Here is an 18420-nt window from a genome sequence, read left to right on the forward strand (position 1 = left end):
TTACAAATCAGCTGGATTTACTGTTAAAATACATTGGCAAGAACTGGGATACCACCCAGAGGTCATATCTCAGGCACAAGTAAAGAAACAGGTTAAAAAAAATATTTTTTCTTAAAAAGGGGGAGAGGGGATCCCTCCCCAACCCACATACAGATTAGTGTTCGTTTTATCTTAAGTCTCTTGTGGACCACGACAGGCACATTTCTGTTGCTGTTCGTGATCACTGGCTCTGTCCTTGCAGGGCTGTTGGTACCAGTGCAGCCGCTACTTGGCTGCTAGCAGCTGCTTACGTTGTTGCTCCAAAAGGGCCTCTAGGTGGTCTGCCCTCTTCACGGCCGCCTGAAAAGAGAAGATAATTCAGTTCAGGGGAGAAATATGTATAGCGGTGAAAGGATGTAAGAGGAAAACAGAAGAATTTGCAATGCAAGGATGTAATCACAAAAGTTAACAGAAGCTAATAAAATGAACGCAAATCAAAATTATTCTGATCGTTAAGGAATCACTTTTAAAACAGCAAGGTAAAAATTGTTCAAGGTCTCACTTTTATTGTTGAATTTAATGTGGGGGGGGGGACGGAGAACAGGAAATAGTTACAAGTTAAATTGCAGGGAAATGATTTGGAATGATGGGACAGAAGTGGTTAAAAAGGGTGAGCATAAGCTCCATGTGGCATTGCAAAAGGAGGAATGTTTTACAAGATTGTGTAGGTGTTAATCTAATCACAGTCAGGATTTATCACATTTAGGGAATGGATTCTAATATATGTTGGAGAGGATGTATAGAAACAAGTAATTAGAGATATCCATGGCAAAGTTTTCCTAAAATCCTGGAGACATGGAGGAAAATGTTAAATATCATTAAACAAATTATGGGAACTAATCTAATAAAAAACATGCTGATTAATTCATTTAATTAATTAAACCGACTTTAAAAAAACCATTAATAATCTCTTAACAAGTACAAAGGTGTTGGTGATAAGATCCTGAAAATGTGATAAGGAGTTAGCAATTAAAAAACGGGGATCTTGAAACTGCATTAACATGCAGAAACTAACTAGCCACATGAAAATCAAAGAGAACTGAGAAAGTTTTATTCTATCTTGGGAAAAATCAATGACCAGTTTACTGAAGTGTTTTATTTATGGATTTCTGGAACTTTGTGCAAACATATGTGCACTGTCATATTGATCCAACTGATCCTTCAAAATTAAAAAATAAATAAATGTTAATACTGCTTTTTATTATCAACCCACAGCAATTGTTGTTTTGGTTAATGTTTCCTAGCAAAGAGTTCACACATTCAATTAAATTGCACCCTGGATGGAATAATACTTTCCCCCATTCTTCTTCTAAACTAATTTGCTGCTCAAGTCTTGCAGTGGAGCGGCTCCTCTGTGGCGGATGGCTACAATCATGCTGGATTGAACATTAACCAGATAATACCAAAATTACAAATTCAAATAGCTTTATTCATCTTATTCCCTTGAACATTACAAAATTAACAGCAGTAGCAGGAAAAGTAACAACAAAACGAAACACAGGCTAGAATCCAATGCTGTCATTGCTCATATGGAACAGCTTTTGTTCTAGAAGACATCTCTACTAATGTGAGAGGAGGGAAGGAAATTTTCTCCAACTCTCCTTTCACCCCACACATGCCATCTTCTGCTCTGTTCTGGAGGGTGTAGAAAAGCCTCTAGAACAGATTTTTGAAGAGCTCCAATGGGAAATACCCCACCCCTCAAGTTTTCAGGCATCCACTGGATCAAAAGCCATTATACAAGTGGAGCGGCAAGACTGAATTCCACTCTCGATCTCGCTAGCGAGCTACCTTTGGTTTGCTCTTGATCTTTCTTACTGCCTGCAGAAGTCAGAGGATTAATTTATTTCATAGGGCTTTGGCCTCTCCTCAGTAGTTTCGTTCAAGAAGGAGTTGGTGCCATGAGCATCTCATAATTCTTTTGCAAACTGTGACTCGGCAGCCAGCCAGTGCCTTCAATGTCTCTTCCCCTAGTGAGCCCAGGGCTAGCTCTGCCATGTCACAATCTCCACCTGCGTCCTTGGGTCCCATGAATTAAAACCATCATCGTTTTCCTCACTTTGTCTTATTCTCTGCATCAATGGTGACAAGGATAAGCAGGTTTGCAGCTCTCACCTCATGTAGTTTTCGAAGGCTGTTCACTGCTTCCTCTTTCTTCACAATTGCTGTCTTCACTCTACAGAGAAGAAAGCGAAAGGAGACTGAGACCCAGGGTCAAACACTTATGGTACCCTTGATGTTCTGCTGTCATGTTGGAAGCTGGGGAAGAAGAGGAAGATGTTCCTGCTTCTCCAAGGACAATACCTGCCTCCTCACTTTGGCTTCTCTAGAAGATCTCACATGGCAATATAAGCCCTTTCCCGACATTCAGTGGTGAATGGTGCCCCCAAATGAAGACAGATTTAAGTAGACTGTTTAAACATGTAGTAACTCCAAACATGCAGTCTCTGTACATGTGACTGGGCTCCCTGCAAAAAGGCTGGGGTTTCTTTAGGCAAAATGTGATGCAGGGGGGGGGGTTGGGTGTGTGTGTGTGTTAAAAATAGATCCAGTTATACATGGGTCTTTCTGCTCTCAGAATAGCAGTAAGAGATTATACAAATGTCTGAAAAATGACTGGGGTGCAGGTTTCTTTTTAGAGACAGCAACAAATGAAGAACCACCCTGAGATCATATGATGAAAGGCAGTATATAAATCTAAGGAATAAATAAAATAAAATATGGGACAGGTGACATTTGAAACTACTGGTTAGTGCTGCAAAAATAGATCATTTTGCTTACTCTGCTGTCTAAGATCTTGAAGATCCAGATTAATGGTAGTAAATCTTTAAGCAAAAAAGACAAGCAACTCAACCTATTGCGTTCACATGCAGTCTAGGTCCAAGGGACGAACCAAAGCTACAGGGACAGATCAGTGCTGACTTGAGATAGTGAAGAGGAATTTGTGCTACTGAAAGTCTCAGAAGAAGTGGTGGGACACAATATAGGTTTTTTCAGTAGTCAGGGACAGCAAGACCTCAGAACCAAGCACAGGTCTCTAACCTTCCCTCCTCATGACTTTCAGATGCAAAATACGTCATCAGCTTATTGGTGCCAACTTGCATAAGATTATACAGGTCACAATTCAGCTTGTTGTGGTGCAGAACTGCAGTTATCTAGGCACAGAATGTTAGCTCCTTGATTAGCTACACAGCCCTGTCACATCACCACTTGACAGTTTTGCACCTTGGCAGGGCTGCCACACTAAAACTGACAAGAGCTTCTGCCTTGGGCGTGCACCTTGGCAGGGCTGCCACACTAAAACTGACAAGAGCGTCTGCCTTGGGCGTGCATGGCGGAAAAGACAACCGCAAGCGTCATTTGGGATATGCCAGACCAGGTTGCTGCAGCATTGTTCTAGGTCAGACCTGAACTCATCTACAGCAAGTGAGATCAATCCTCACCTTTTATGCACTTCTTCCAGCTCCTCCTCTTTGTCCCTCCTCACTCTGTCCAGTTCCAAGCGTTGCCGGGCACGAAGCTCAGCCATTTCTGTCTTGAGCCGCTTGTTCTCCTCCTCTGTGCTCACCAGCCGATCTGCAAATTCCTGCCGGATGACCTCAGAGAGGCTGCTGCGCTCCTGACTTAGCTGATCCGCTACCTGTTACAGCAAGCAGAGAGGGGGAAGAGTATGTGACATATTGATGTCACTTTCCAGATATGCAAGAGATAAAGTCAGAGAGAAGGCAATGCTCAAGCTGCCATCCAAGGTCTGTCTAATTCTTTATTCTGCAGTTTACACCAGCAGAATTTACAGGTCCTTAAACCTTATCCAAAGACAAGAACCCACACACCTCTCCCATACTCATCGCATCAGGGTCTCTGGGATTCCTCCCTACCTTCCCTTTCTCCCCTGGATTTGGAGAGGAACCTGTCTGAGCAGAAAAAGCTTACTAGGAAGTCACCGCTTGCCTTCTCTGTGATACACCCACCTTTCGGATATCCTCCGTCTCCTGTTCCTTCTGCCGCAGCAGACCTCGCAGGTGAAAAATCTCGCCTTCTGCCTCTGAGAGCCGTCCCTTCATCTCGTTGCAGCGCTCTTGGAGTTTACGTTCTGAGTGTTCCATTTCTTGCAGCTCTGCTTCATATTTGTCCCGCAATCTCTTTATTCTGAATAGAGAATGAGAAGAGCTCCTGACTGCCTGCTCAAGCTGGAGCAGACCCCCCAGTTTTATCAGGAGGCCTTTGAGGCATAATACAGCTCTTAAGACCATTTTTATGAATGAGGTGACTGTAGAGAAGGGTTCTCAAGCTTTCTGCCCACTGGGGCCACTTGAGAGGGCTGAAAATTACTGAGGTCTAGAAGTCACAAAATATTGGTGGAAGGGTAGAATTGGTTTGGAGCTCATATCCTGCAGCATTGCTTTACAAATTTGCGAAAGCACAAACGAAGTGTTCTGATCTTCCGGCACTCTGAACAAAGTGTGTTTGTGTGTAAAGGCAAGCCAGTCCTGAGAAAGTTCGTTCTGACTTTCAGCTTCCAAAAATACAGAGGTAAGTGCCTTCAATGACTGATAAAGGCACTGTGGGCCATCTATAACATGCACCGGTTCTAATGAATACCTGGAGCTATGAGAAAAATAAAAAAGGCAAGGTAGCAAATATGTGGGTTCAAGGACCTAGTCACAAAGGAATACCAGCAATCCCACCTGTAAAGTCAGGATTATTACCTGTTGCTTCAAATGGCCGGTGATTCAAGGAAAGCAAAATATGCAGATACACACCACCTGACTAGGCCAACTACTTGCTTGTGTGGTTGAGGGTCACAATACCTCGAGGACCACATCTCCACATATGAACCAACCCAGACCTTGCAGTCATCACCTGAGGTCCTTCTTTGTGTGCTTCCTTCATGCAAGGACCAGAGGGTGGAAACACAAGAATGGGCCTTTTCTGTGGTGGCTCCCAACTTGCCGAATGCTCTCCCCAGGGAGGCTTTCCTGGAGCCTTCATTACATTTCTTTAGGAGCCAGGCAAAAACATTCCTCTTCTCCCAGGCCTGTGGCTAATTAAACAATCTATGGTCTTTTAAACTATGTGTGGAGGGGTTATTGCTTTTGTTCATTACTATGGTGTGTGTGTGTGTAGCAAACTGCCCTGTGATCCTCAGATGAAGGGCAGTATAGAAATTTTAATAACAACAACAACCCTGCACAAAGTCCACACTGAGAACCCAGCTTATAAAAAGCTTGAGCCAAAATGCAGAAGGCCATTTAGGGAACAATGGGAATGCAATTATTTTTGACCTTCATACATAACTGATTTACCTGTTCTCTGTGGCTCTCTCACACTCTTCCTTAGCAGAGGACATGTCAGCTTCTAGCCTCTGAATGACCAGTTCAATCTCCTTGTCCCTCTCCTTCCGCACTTCTTCCCTCAGCTCTCGCTCCCGAGTGAGCAGCCAGGCCTCCTGAAGGCAATACAAGAGAGCCCAGGTAAAGTTTAATCTGGGCAACCAAGGTAAAGCGAGAGGGCAGCTTAAAAGGGGAACTACAACATTACCTCCTTCTTTAGGTAGTTGGCCTCCCAGGCCTGCTTCTCCATCTCCAGCTGCACCTTCAAGGCCTGCACCTCTGCCTTGAGGAAGGAGGAAAGAGTACAGTGAGGCGGGGATCAGGGACAAAGGAGAGAGAGGGGCTGACCCCTCAATCTCTTCCCCTTCCAATCTCCAATATATTCATCCTGGTCCAAGATTTCCAAATCAAAAGAGCATGTGTGTTTACCAAATGGATGCTCAAAGAGGATTGAAATTATTATTTTCATCTACACCACTCCAAAGATTGAAAGGATGGAGCACTACACCAGGCTTTCTGCTTTGCAAGAGTGCTCCACACCTGGTGCAACTACATCGGTTGCGTTCCCCCAGAGCTGCCTCTGGCCACAGGAAAACAAAGGTGGCAGGACAGAGGCTGTCTTCAAAACGACTGTCTGTCTCCAACCTCAGCCTTTGGTTTTATACGTCCACATTCTTCACAGAGACATAGAGGCCATGGCCAGGCTTACTACTAGCTTGCCAGGCTCTTTGCCTGTCTGTGTATGTGGTCTCACCTTCCAAACTGCACCCCACTCATCAAACAGAAAGAGAACTGGGAGCAGATTGGGATTCCATTCTAGTCCTGCAATGAAACAGGTCAAAAAACTGAGGTCACTGACACAATTTGTCTGCCAACCCTCAACCACACCATCAAAATCCAAGTGGCAAGTGCTGAATAATGGGAAATAAGGGTTTTCTGGTGGCCCATTCTAGACAAACTTATGCACTTCCCTGATAAGCAACAGCTTGAGAAGAGCTAGCTCACTCCAGCCCTGTATAGCAGGGGAGGGAAGATTTCAGGCTTATTTGATCTGCCGTGGTTTTTGTTTTGTTTTTTTACTAGAACTCCAAGATCAATCAATCAGAGCCATATTCAAAAGACACAGGGGTATATCTAAAGACCAGGGTGGCTTTGAGCACTTTCTGAGCCCAGAAACTGAGCTCAAAGTCCTTTCCCACAACGGTTAGCTGCTTTCATTTCAGTACCCTAATTTAGGGTCATTTTGCTGTTGCTGCTCTTGAACCATTCTTTGTTAAAACTATCTGGAGTCAGAAACTCTTACTGATGCGCAACATATGTACCAGATCTGCCTTCTGCCCACTCCTGTCCTGTATTGTGCCATGCCTCCCTGTAGAAAGCTGCCCCAGTCCAACAGGGGAAGTGCAGGTAAGTCCATGGGACAGAGCTGATCTACGTAACAGGATACATGTTTAGGGAGGGGGAGGGCCAACAGGAAATCAAGATGCAGTTAAAACTACATTTTCAACTTCAGAAACCAGTCGAATCATATAAAGCAAAAAAGGTCATCTACCGATAAAACGAGAGGGTATATGGCCCAGCAGTGCAGAAATCCCCAGGGTTGTATACACAGACCTGATGGCGTCGCTCCTGCTCCTCCTTCCCTTTCTTATATTCCTCCTTCAAAGCTTTGGTAACAACAGAGCTGTTCTCTTCCAGCTGCCGCCGCAGGTCCTCCAACTCAGTCCTCTGCCTGGGGAGCACAGATCAATACCATGGAACTGACAGCTTACCCGGCTTGGCAAGACAATCCAGGGACAAGCTGGACCTCTCTGGAGAAATGGGGGAAATTGGAACCTCAGTCTGTTCTTAGTCACTCTCCCAGCAAAGGCAATTTACAGAGAACTGATCCAGGGTGGCGTGGGGAGAGCACTCACCACAGTGTTTCAAGCATCTTGCAGTACACAGCAAGAGAGGAAGCCACATCTGCAAATCTTCCTGAGAGCTAAAGTTTCCCCCTGGAAGTGGAACAAGCTGCTCCAATCACACCTGGTAACTTAGTATGAGATGTCTATGATGAAAACAATACACTCTGGGACTTGGTGTTTGTTACCTTGCGGAATTCCAGTACTTGGTGGGTTCTTTCTATGCACTCTGCACTGTACAGACAAACCTACTCTACATATCCAGCAGCTTTGAAGCCAGTACCTACTTCTCTCACCTGGCCGCCTGCTGGTTGAGCCTTTCTTTCTCCTCGGCCACCTCATTGTACAGTCGGCGCCTCTGTTGCTGCAGAGCCTGTTCCTCCTGCTCCAGTTGTTTCTCATACCTGTGTGGAGGGACTCTTTCAGAGAGGGTCTTACCAAGGGTGCTGTATCCTTGGTTTGGCCTGAAGTTTAGGGGGAAGAAGCGGGAGCAATGATTTCCTATGCTGGGAGAAAATGTAAGATGACACATAGTCCCTTTTGGGCATACTTAAGAGTTATCAAAAAACACAGCCATCACAGAAGAGAGGGGCCAAATTTCTACTTGGGAACAGAGAAGTTGGAAGAGGAGAAACCCGGCAGCTGGGAGGAAAGGCTCAGTAAGAATGTTATCAAGGTCACAGCAAGCATGCAAGTAACTCTTCAGAGGATGCTACCCAGCTCTGTTTATCTGCTACCTCCTTCCTATAGAACAACAACAGGTGCCTGTCTTGGCTCTCTGAAGTTAAGACTAACAGCCAGGATAGCACCACAAAGCTGGACAAGGAAATACAATAACAGCTTTATGATAAGTGCCAATGTGCTTGCTCTCCCTCACCTCCACGTACTGTATCAATGGTATTGTATTGCCTTTCTCGCCCTGATCTGGCCACAGTGATCCATGTGACGGTCACCTCCAGGCTTGATTACTGTAACTCGCTCTATGCGGGGCTGCCCTTGAAGCTAACCCAGAAACTCCAGCGGGTGCAGAAGGCCGCGGCGAGGCTCCTTACGGGGTCCTTGTCGCGGAATTACCTTCATCCAGTGCTTTACCAACTGCACTGGCTCCCGGTGGAGTACAGGGTCAGGTTTAAGGTGCTGGTTTTGACCTTTAAAGCCCTATGTGGCCTAGGACCCATCTACCTACAGAACTGCCTCTCCTGGTATGCCCCGTGGAGGACCTTAAGGTCCACAAATGACAACATTTTGGAGGTCCCAGGTCACAAAGTGGTTAGATTGGTCTCAGCTAGGGCCAGGGCCTTTTCAGTACTGACCTCGACTTGGTGGAACACCCTGTCTTATTATTATAGTGGGAGAAACAGCTAAACTAGCAGTATAACTAATCTACACCCAATTTTTTCCAGCTGTTACCTTCCGCTGAGTAAGTTGTTCACACAGTGTTCAGGGGTGTTGCCTTCTCCAACTGTCAAGCAGAAATTCTGCCCCAACTCTCTCTCTCTCTCTCCCCACAGGCCACCTTCCCTTCCCTGAACAGCTGCCATGCCAGTCCCCACTTCTTCTGTGTGCCACCACACTGGGTTGCCTCGCCAGCTCCTCCCTCTTTGCACAGTTGCAATGTAGTCCTCTTCCACCGCCCCTCTGTATAAGTAAGTTGTGCAAGCTCTGCGCCCTAAGCCCTACATACCGTTGCCTTGCCAGCTCTCTCTCTCGTTGCCCCTGCTCTTCTTTCTCATGCTCCAGCATCTCCCTCAGCTCCTCCGTCTGGCGCACGTAGCGCTGGGCTGCCCGCTCATCAGATTGTAGCAGCTCTGCTTCATGCAGCGTTTTCAGCTTTTTGATCTCTAGCTTGTGCTTAGCAATAAGCTTCTGAATCTCCGGCTCCAGACCTGAATGGAGAACAAATGGGGAGGACTATTAGCAAGATATGGGTGGTGGCGGCAAGAGGGGCCGCCACTAAAGAAAGGTCCCACTTGCCAAAGTAGGCGAACTTTGCTGAAAAGCAAAAACTACAGTTGGAATACTTTACATTAAAACATTCCATGCACACATGCAACCTTTATATACAGCACATAGCTCTCTGGGCATGGCAAGTGCTGGTTGACCTAGTGAATGATGGAGGCTTACTGTGCATGATTCAGTAAGAAGAAGCCTTGCAAGCCTGACAGTCATCTGACTGGGTCACCCTGATCTCAGTTCCAAACAAAAACTCTAGTAACAGAGCTGAGCCATGGTAAGGGAACAGAAAAAACAAAAAAAAATGACCTCTGATCCTAGTAGGGCAAAGAATACACAATGCTTACTAAGTAATTCTCAACAAGGAGAGACTACGTCAAATCCTATAGATTGTCCTTTTTTAAAAGTCACTCCCTTGTACTTTTGTTAAAGAAGCTTATTTTTTGCACAAAAAGCTGGAACAATCTCCCCTCCATCACCTCCCTAAAGTCACACATAATGATGACTCAGTTTTAGAAGCAGGGATGCAACAGTGCTAACTGTACTGAACACCCCACCCCAATTGCATTTTAATACAGAGGTTTTTACATTGTTAGTGCCATTACTTTTAAACTTATATATACATATATAAAATGCATTAGCTATGTGTGTTTCATTTGTATTAGTTTTCATTTTAGTGAGCCGCCTTGAGCCCCTGGCAAAAGGCAGGATATAGTGTAATTATTCTTACTCTTGCTATTATTATTATTATTATTACTACTACTATTACTATCACTATTATTATTAGAAAAGGAGTCAGTTCTGCAGCCCCACTAACTCTACATTGAATAAGCCACTCCTTGTGCATAATGGTAGCAAGAAGATGACTCAGTCACAGCTATCCACAAGTACCTTTAACAGTGATCTCTTTGATCTTCTTGGTTTTCTCATCAATCCATTTCTCCCGGCGGATCTTTTCTGTGGCACTCATGAGTTCCTTCAGCTTCTTTATTTCCTGCAGGGGAAGAAAAGGGGAGGGGGGAATGCAAGACACAAATCAGAGATTTCTTCATTAAATACTGAAAACATGCTGCCATGAAACTGCCCAGGCAGTCATGAAGTGTCTCCTTTATACACTGAGAAAGCAGTAGGTGCACACCCTGCCTTACTGCCTCCCTGCAACTCTGGCTGGATTCCCAGCAATGCAACCTTGCAAAGAAAACCTGTAATGAGTTTTCCTTCCCAGCTATCAACAATATATCCAAAGATAGAGAAACAGCAACAGAACGTACCAAAAGCATATACCTAAGTAAATTCGGGTTTGTGCACTACCCTCACACAGATTGAGTATATAAGCAGGACTGTGCACATTTATGTGGCAAAGCAAGAAAAAAAGCAAGATGAGGGATATCACTTCTGAGGATCCCAAATTTTAAGAAGCAGATTTCTAGCCACAGGCACAGAGAAAGGTGGTCTGGTGATTTCAGCTGAAGGTGTACTGTTGGCTAAGACAGGGTTCACCCTTCCTTCTACATCCCCTGCCCCAGGAAAAGCAATTCAAGGTTCCCTCTCCCCCACCTTCTAGCTCTCCACTACATTGGCCTTTGCCAACAGAATCAGGAAACCTAAACACTTCAGTCATAAAATGGAGGAGGGAGGGCACACAGGAACATGAAAGAAGTGCCTTAAACTGAGTTGGATAATTGCTCCATCTAGTTTAGTATTACCTGCAGCGTTTATTCTGAATGCAATAGAGTAACCCTAACTCTGCCCAGGATTGTTCGGAGTGGCAGAGGTACTGCTGCACCTGAAGCCCGATGGTTCCTGCTGACCAGTGCAGAATATGGAGGTGGGGGTAGCTTCCTATTTTTCTGCACTAGCTATAGGCTGGCACAACAGCCCATTGGCCCCTTTCTACCAAATGGGCCAGCTTAGTAAGCTGCGGGTCCCTGGCCAGCTCTGCTCTGCTCCTGAAATGTTCCATTCCAGAGTCTTGCACCAGCTATTGCCAGCAGGAATGTTGGTAGCTGTAGCTCCAAAATAGCCCATGCCTTTGGCAGGGGCAGGAAGGGTTCCTATGGCAGTGCTCTTCTACCCTGCCAGCACTGCCTAGCAAAGGGACATCTCCACTGAATGCATCCCCTCTAAGTGCAGATCAAGGCGAGGATTGCAGTCTATTTCTATTTTCCCCTTGTCAGTATTCCACTTTGCAATCTCGTTAGCATACTAAAATTAATCATCGGTGCTCATTGGCTTCTTAGACCCAGAGAAATGATGGTATTGGTTGAAGGACAATGCCACTTCCTTTTCTTGAGAGACGTTTTGCTTACGATGGTGCACACATATGTTTATTTTGTCCTATTGCTGTCTCTCCTGCCAACCTAGCAGTTCGAAAGCACGTCAAAGTGCAAGTAGATAAATAGGTACCACGCCGGCGGGAAGGTAAACGGCGTTTCCATGCGCTGCTCTGGTTTGCCAGAAAGCGGCTTAGTCATGCTGGCCACATGACCCGGAAGCTGTACGCCGGCTCCCTTGGCCAGTAAAGCGAGATGAGCACCGCAACCCCAGAGTCGGTCACGACTGGACCTAATGGTCAGGGGTCCCTTTACCTTTATTGCTGTCTCTGTACAAACACTTTTTCCAAATTATGGGTGGAATTTGACACAGCAGACCTACTGAAATTAATAGACTTAACTTAGTCAAGTTCATTAATTTCAGTGGATCTACTCTGAGCAGGCCTAGTGTTGAATCCCACCCTTTAAAACAAAATGGAACTTGCAAAATTTATTTGCATAGAAGTTGAAGTGGGGCATGTATACACATCTTGAACAGCAACCCCCCTTTCAAACCATCTTCAATGCTCTGGAAAAAACACCACCCCTGTCATCTGTCTTCAGTTTTGTCCAAGTCTAGACAATGAATTTTATGAATGAAATTTGAACGTGGGTCTATCCATTTATGAGTAGGCAGTGAGGAATGCAAAAGTAACTGAGGAATTTGGATTGGTTTTGCTTCACAGGCAACTCCACAAAAGGCTGTTCAGTAAGGCACTGAGGATAAGAGTTAAAGAGCAGTTCCACTTTTGGCTGGCATCTGACACGACCATGGAAACAGACACCTAGAGCGTGCCACTATCAAGGAAGAGCTCTTTGTCCCAAGCTGCAACAAGTGCCCTAGCCATACCCCCAAAGAGGGACCTAACACAGGAGGTGGGGAACCTGTGGCCCTCCAGATGTTGCTGGATTACAACTCTCATAAACCATTGACCCCTCTTGCTGGGTGTGACTGATGGGAGCTGAGAATCCAACAACATCGGGGTGGGGAGGAGGCGTCACAGGCTCTCCACCCCTGGATCTAAAGAATTCACGAATAGTTGCACCAACAGGCTCAAGACAGGTGAGAGAGACAAAAGCTGAAGCCAAAGAGCACGCACAGAAAAGGTTTACCTCACAGAGGGGGCCCAGAGTGCGCCAAACCTAGAGAGAAAGAGGAAGAAGTGAGAGACAGAGGGAAATGGAAAGGAGTGTGAAATAAGAGTGTCTTGGGAAACAGGTGCAAAGAGGCAACTGGCAAATGCTAAGATCTGGAGCAGCTGGGCTCCTGCTCAAAGTGTTTGCCAAGGCGAGGCTCATCCAAGCGCCGAGAAAGCTTCCTACTTTTGCAGGGAAGGGTGTGCCAAGAAGCAGAAGCAGCAAAACCAAGCAAAGGAGCCTCCTTGGTGTAGGCAGCTTTGCCAATGCAAATCCTTAACTGTCTTAGCTGAGGTCCAGCGCCGAGGGCCTTCTGGCGGTTCCCTCATTGCGAGAAGCAAAGCTACAGGGAACCAGGCAGAGGGCCTTCTCGGTAGTGGTGCCCGCCCTGTGGAACGCCCTTCCAGCAGATGTCAAAGCGATAAACAACTACCTGACATTCAGAAGACATCTTAAGGCAGCCCTGTTCAGGGAAGTTTTTAACGTGTGATATTTTACTGTATTTTTGGTTTCTATGGAAGCCGCCCAGAGTGGCTGGGGAGGCCCAGCCAGATGGGCGGGGTATAAATAATAAATTATTAATTATTAATTATTATTATTATTAGTATTATTATCATCATCATCATCATCATCATCATCATCATCATCATCATCTACAGTTTCCCCTTTAATGATAACAAAGGCAGTCACAACTATCTTGTATTGTTAATGATCCTATAGAACAAGGGTGCTTAGTTGAGTGCTACAAGCTATTAAGACATGAGAGAAGAGCCTGGGTCAGTTCGGCTTATTAATTCCAAAGCTCTGGGTGGCAGGAGCTTCATTTGCCCTTTCCCAGAAATGTTATAGCTATAATCAAATGGAAGCCAGCAGGGCGAGTATTTCTTTTTAAGAAGGGCCAACTGCAAGATGGGGCTGAATGGCTTCAGCCAATGAAGCATATTCCAAATGGGATGAACAGCAAAGGAAAGGGGAATGACTTTGCAGGAACCTAGGACAATCCTTCTGGCTTAGTAATGGTAACATATCCCAGGCTTAGCTACAAATGCCCCTGCAAGCAGCCATGCTGTTGTGAACTTGCTATATCCAGCATAAAAGACATACAGTCTTAACCTGAGTTAGTCTTAGGCACTGCACTCTATAAACTACATATTTACTCGAGTCTAATGCGCCATCGAATTTAATGCGCACCTCAATTTTCAGAACCTTGAAACCAAAAAAACTGTTTGCTGGTGAATGTCAATGTGCCACCAAATCTATAACACACACCTTAATTTTTGCGACGTAATTTGGCAAAAAAAAGGTGAGAATCAGATTCGAGTACATACGGTTATTCCTACCCAGTTTCAGTCAGAGTTAAGAAACTGTTCGGAAAAATAAGGATGAATTGTCATTGGGCCCTGGCAGGGGACAGCTTATAAGCACTGCCTCCAGGCACAGCAAGAACCAGAGATACACACGTTGTCATTGCTCCTGCCACCCTAGGATGTCTAGCTCAACCAAAAAATTCAAGAGAGACAAGCACTATTGACAGTCATAACCAATTCTCTCTTTTTGTTACAAATGCCCCTCATTTCAACTTAAAACAGGTTCCGTTGCACAGCATGAGGTATAAGAAATCCCTCCCCATTTGCAAAGAAGGAGCAGGATGACTCCAAACGCGTCACAGAAATGTGTCCCATAAATACTTCCAATTCAGCAGCTAGAGCCATATCAAGGCAACCAAGCACAGAACAAAGAAAAAAATATTCAGGTAGACTTAGTTGAGAGTCTTCTCACCAGGTACAAGAAAAGGCCTTCTCCACCATATTGTGTACCAAAAAGGGGAGGGAAACTCATACACCGGGTATTTTTGTGTGTGAAAAACAAAACTTCTACACTTCAGACAGCCTTTATGCTCCCCTCCACCCCTTAAGCATTCTGTATCTCTCGTCTTTCTCTCGGCTGGTCAGGAAAGAGCTCTTCAGAATCTCAACACTGCTTACGGCTTTAAACCTGGTTCCTGTCTATGAACCAAAGGAGAACTATTCAGATACTTTATCTAGCTGGTGTGCAGCTCTGTCACCCAAGGAACTAAAAGCTACTTCCTCACCAGCTCATGCTGCTCCTGCATCTGGGCAATTTTCTTCGTGTATTTCTGATCCACTTGTTTCAATTCAGTCACCACCGCTTCACATTTCTCGCTCAGAGTCTTCTTATCCTCAATCAGCTGTAGGGGATGGGTGCAAAGGAGGATAAAGTCACAGCACCTCCCCAAAATTACATCTACTATAGTGGCAGGCAATTGGGAGAGCAAGCACTTTAAGGCTGCCACCTTACGCAGGTGTCAAAGCGGATGCTAAGCTCCCCCTTCACCAGCCTAGTCAAGGATTACACGTTGAATTAGTATGTTTAGGTGAAGCTGGGAGAGATAAAAGCATATAGATATGCCAGCAGTGCAAAGGAGTCTAGGAAGGGGGTTGTAAGCGGGGGGGGGACAGAATAATATCTTCACCTTCCCATCTTCAAAAAGGGGGGGGGAGGAAGAGGATACCTGGTCAATGAAGGCGAGGTGCCGTTGGATAGCTGCTTCATACTGCTCCCTTTGTAGTGCCAGCTGGCGACTCAGCTCTTTCTCTGTCCCTTTGACATGACGTACAGTCAGCTCCCGTTGCTGTGCCTGCAGGAAACAATAACCCGGGCATATTAAGAATAGGCTGGGCTATGCAGCCAGTCAAATTAAACCCTGCAAAAAAACAGAGAAGGACAAGAAAACACATGTCACATGTATGCTTAATCTCAGACAAGAGGATCTTCCCATCCAAAGGAATGTAGGAAGATGCCTTATCCCAAGTCACACCACTGGTCCATCTATCTCAGTGTCTACCCCAGGAGCGAGGAGACTTTGGCTCCCGGATGTTACTGAGATACAACTCCTATAATCCCTGGCAATTAGCCATACTTGCTGGGACTAATGGGAGCTGTAATTCAGCAACAACTGGAGGGTCAAAGGTTCCCCATCCTTGGCCTACACTGACTTATGGGGGCTTTCCAGGGGTTTCAGGCAGGGGTTTCTCCCAGCTCTACCTTGGAAATGCCAAGGACTGAATCCGAGACCTTCTGTATACAAAGTAGAACTTCTACCACGGAGCTAATTCCCTTCCCCCATACTGATGGCTTTGGCTGGCTTCACAAACCAGACTGCAGAAGCCTAGGCTGTCAGGTAGGGTAGGCCTCTGCAACTCTGGCTGCTCAGGCTTTAAATCCATGTATCTTCCACACAACATAGCTGAATCCTGGGCTCTGCTGTGCTTTGTGACACAGCCCCCCCTTTCCTAGCACATGCAAACCTGCCAAGGGATTAGGCTCTAGTTACCCACCAGTGCTGTCTGTAGCAATGTGATGGCTCTCTTCTTCTCTTCTACCTCCAGCTTCATCCGCATGATGGAGCTGGTAACCTCTGTGGCAACTGCTGATGCCTGCTCCAGGTGTGCTAGCTCTTCTTCTGACAAGAGCCCCTGACAGGTGGTAGAAATGCAGGTCTTGGTGTTACTACTAAGAGTTTCTCTTTTAATAGAACATCTAAAGTTACTCAGCTCACGTTTTGCCGATTACAAACCAACCTATTAATTTCCTGAGGCAGACCTAGTTATCTGCCTCAAGGAAGATGAGACCAGCCGTTTATGCTGGAGGCCAATACAGCAGCAAAATCCCAATATGAATTTTATGAGCTTGCAAACTCAATCCTCTTTTTTGTTGCATCAGGTGAAGACAATTACCCACTTAATTCATTGAAAACGGACGATTCCCATCTTTGCTGAAAGTCAACTTCATGCTTGGGGGCTCACCTCTCGCTGGGAAGCAGAGGCAGCAGACCTAGGTCGCTCCTGCTCGGATTTCTCCATCTCATCCAAGAAACTAATGATGCTCTGAAGTTTGGCTTCCGAGAGCAGCGTGCCTTCCTCAGGGACTCCCGGAGAATAGTTCAGTTTCCCAAACTTCTCCAGGTTGTCAGCAGTGAGAGAATTTGAGTCGGCCTCCTGTATTTAGGGAGAAAAGGCCAGGTATCTATGCTAGACTTAGACAGGAATGGCAGAACAGATATACTTCAACCATGAGTTGTGGATATGAATAGAATCAGAGAATCATAGAATTGTAAAATTGTTGTGGATATGCACTTATTGATGGACCATGTTTTCCAGGAAAGTCATCTTCTAGGCCACTTTAACTAAAAACCAGATGCTAGTGTGAGTTAAATGAAAGGACTTTCTGACTCAAGAGGGTATGATTTCCTCAACTCTCTTTAGGATAACCAAACATGCAAGTAATACTATCAAAGGTATTTGGAGTTGGTGGAAATAGTTGTGGGTCACAATAGATCAGCAGCAAATTATTGTGTACGACATGAGACAGTAGCAATGGGATGCCCTTTACTTCCTGGCCCATGGAAAACAAAAAACCAGAACCTCAAATGAGGTTGTTGATTCAGGGTAACAGCTTCAGAATAAATCATGAAAAAGGAACAGACAAAGACAGATAGATTTCTCTATCTATTCCACTTACCCCATCTACCCAAGCATATTTATCTTCTTTGCAGGTCTTGGGTTGTGGTGGCAACTCTGGCTCCTCCTCCAATAACTTTAAGGTATCCAGTAGCTCATTAAGGGTGACTTTGGACTGTGCTCTGCTGGCTGCAGTGATAATAGTCTCCAAGTCTTCACTGCCCATCTTTCCAGAGCTGACATCCTTAAAAACAGAGAATGCACGGTGAGATTGCAAGAAGGGCGCATTCCTGGTGTTTCATATGAATGGAGTGAGTAGATCCATCTCCTCACAGTACAGTGCGCAAGCTGAACAGAATATTTCATAGCAAAGCACTTGAAAACTGTGCAAACTGCAAAGTCACCGGAGTAAAAAAAGAAAACAGCAACTAAGCTTTTGGGAGCATGAGAAAATAGAAAGGGGCACCTGTGGCTGATCTTCAGGTAGTTTGTTTTGTCCTGGGACAGACAGACAAGCCCCAGCAGAATGTTCTTCTGTATCTGCAGCTGCCAAGTGGAAGTTGGCATCTGTAAATAACAACAAAAAGGATTTGCTATGGTAGGAATCCAGTGCCCAGAAACATAATCAGGTGTGCTGGGTTTGTGTGAGAGTTTTCTTTTTGCCTTTTTAACAGATGAGCAAAGGACCATATCTTGAGCAATGAAGATTTAGGCTGAAAAAAACTCTTCTATTACATGCATGAAGGCATGGTGAACGGAGGCTGTTTTTCAGTCCAAGGTGGAGCTCTCGTGGGGAACTTTTGGCTATTTGACGATGGTAGATGTCAACAAGGCAAAAGTGGGCAGAGCAAGTGCTATGTCTTTTACCTTTCTACAGTAGGCTATGTTCCAGCGACGCAAACCTCAGAAATTTCTAAACGCATATACAGACCATCTCTCCAGTCTCCATCACAGAAGCAGGAGGCATTATTGCAAGTCCAAGGACACATTCAAACAAGCCAAAAGCACTTGAGGAGGGTGCAGAGCAGAGCTGATGAGTGGCATGGTCTAGATAGGGGCATGGCCTGGGGAAGAGTCCCGAGGGCCAAACAGACCTGGAGAACCACATTTGGCACCAGGTCCAAAACTCCCCACCCTTGGTGTGCAGCTTGTCTGATGAAGGTTTCTAGTTACACTACAATGGGAGGAAGTGGGTGAGCATCACAATGGACTCTTCTTTGACTTGGTCAGACCAAGCACCAATTGCATTTGGATGAGCTTC

The 18420-nt window shown here is 45.4% G+C and overlaps 1 protein-coding gene across 14 annotated transcripts in view; it reads right to left on the minus strand.

Annotated features, from left to right (window-relative positions):
* CEP131 (centrosomal protein 131) overlaps positions 1 to 18420 on the minus strand; it is a 30420-nt gene continuing 12000 nt past the window's right edge. For 5 of the 14 annotated variants that reach the window (XM_083596307.1, XM_083596318.1, XM_083596306.1 and 2 more), the window contains exons 11-26: positions 17626 to 17726; positions 17221 to 17403; positions 16506 to 16697; positions 16038 to 16175; positions 15212 to 15337; positions 14771 to 14887; positions 10121 to 10223; positions 8961 to 9162; positions 7573 to 7680; positions 6987 to 7104; positions 5581 to 5655; positions 5346 to 5488; positions 4011 to 4188; positions 3483 to 3679; positions 2155 to 2215; positions 1 to 339 (exon numbers count right to left, since the gene is read on the minus strand). In XM_083596307.1, the coding sequence (XP_083452433.1) occupies positions 265 to 339; positions 2155 to 2215; positions 3483 to 3679; positions 4011 to 4188; positions 5346 to 5488; positions 5581 to 5655; positions 6987 to 7104; positions 7573 to 7680; positions 8961 to 9162; positions 10121 to 10223; positions 14771 to 14887; positions 15212 to 15337; positions 16038 to 16175; positions 16506 to 16697; positions 17221 to 17403; positions 17626 to 17726 (2117 nt within the window). In that variant the 3' untranslated portion in view covers positions 1 to 264. Of the gene's footprint in view, positions 340 to 2154; positions 2216 to 3482; positions 3680 to 4010; positions 4189 to 5345; positions 5489 to 5580; positions 5656 to 6986; positions 7105 to 7572; positions 7783 to 8960; positions 9163 to 10120; positions 10224 to 12654; positions 12685 to 14770; positions 14888 to 15211; positions 15338 to 16037; positions 16176 to 16505; positions 16698 to 17220; positions 17404 to 17625; positions 17727 to 18420 lie in introns of all 14 variants that reach the window. The other 9 variants (XM_083596310.1, XM_083596305.1, XM_083596311.1 and 6 more) reach the window with 4 other exon arrangements.

The sequence above is a fragment of the Podarcis filfolensis genome (genome assembly GCF_964270895.1).
Source record: "Podarcis filfolensis genome assembly, chromosome: 2".
NCBI lineage: Eukaryota > Metazoa > Chordata > Lepidosauria > Squamata > Lacertidae > Podarcis > Podarcis filfolensis.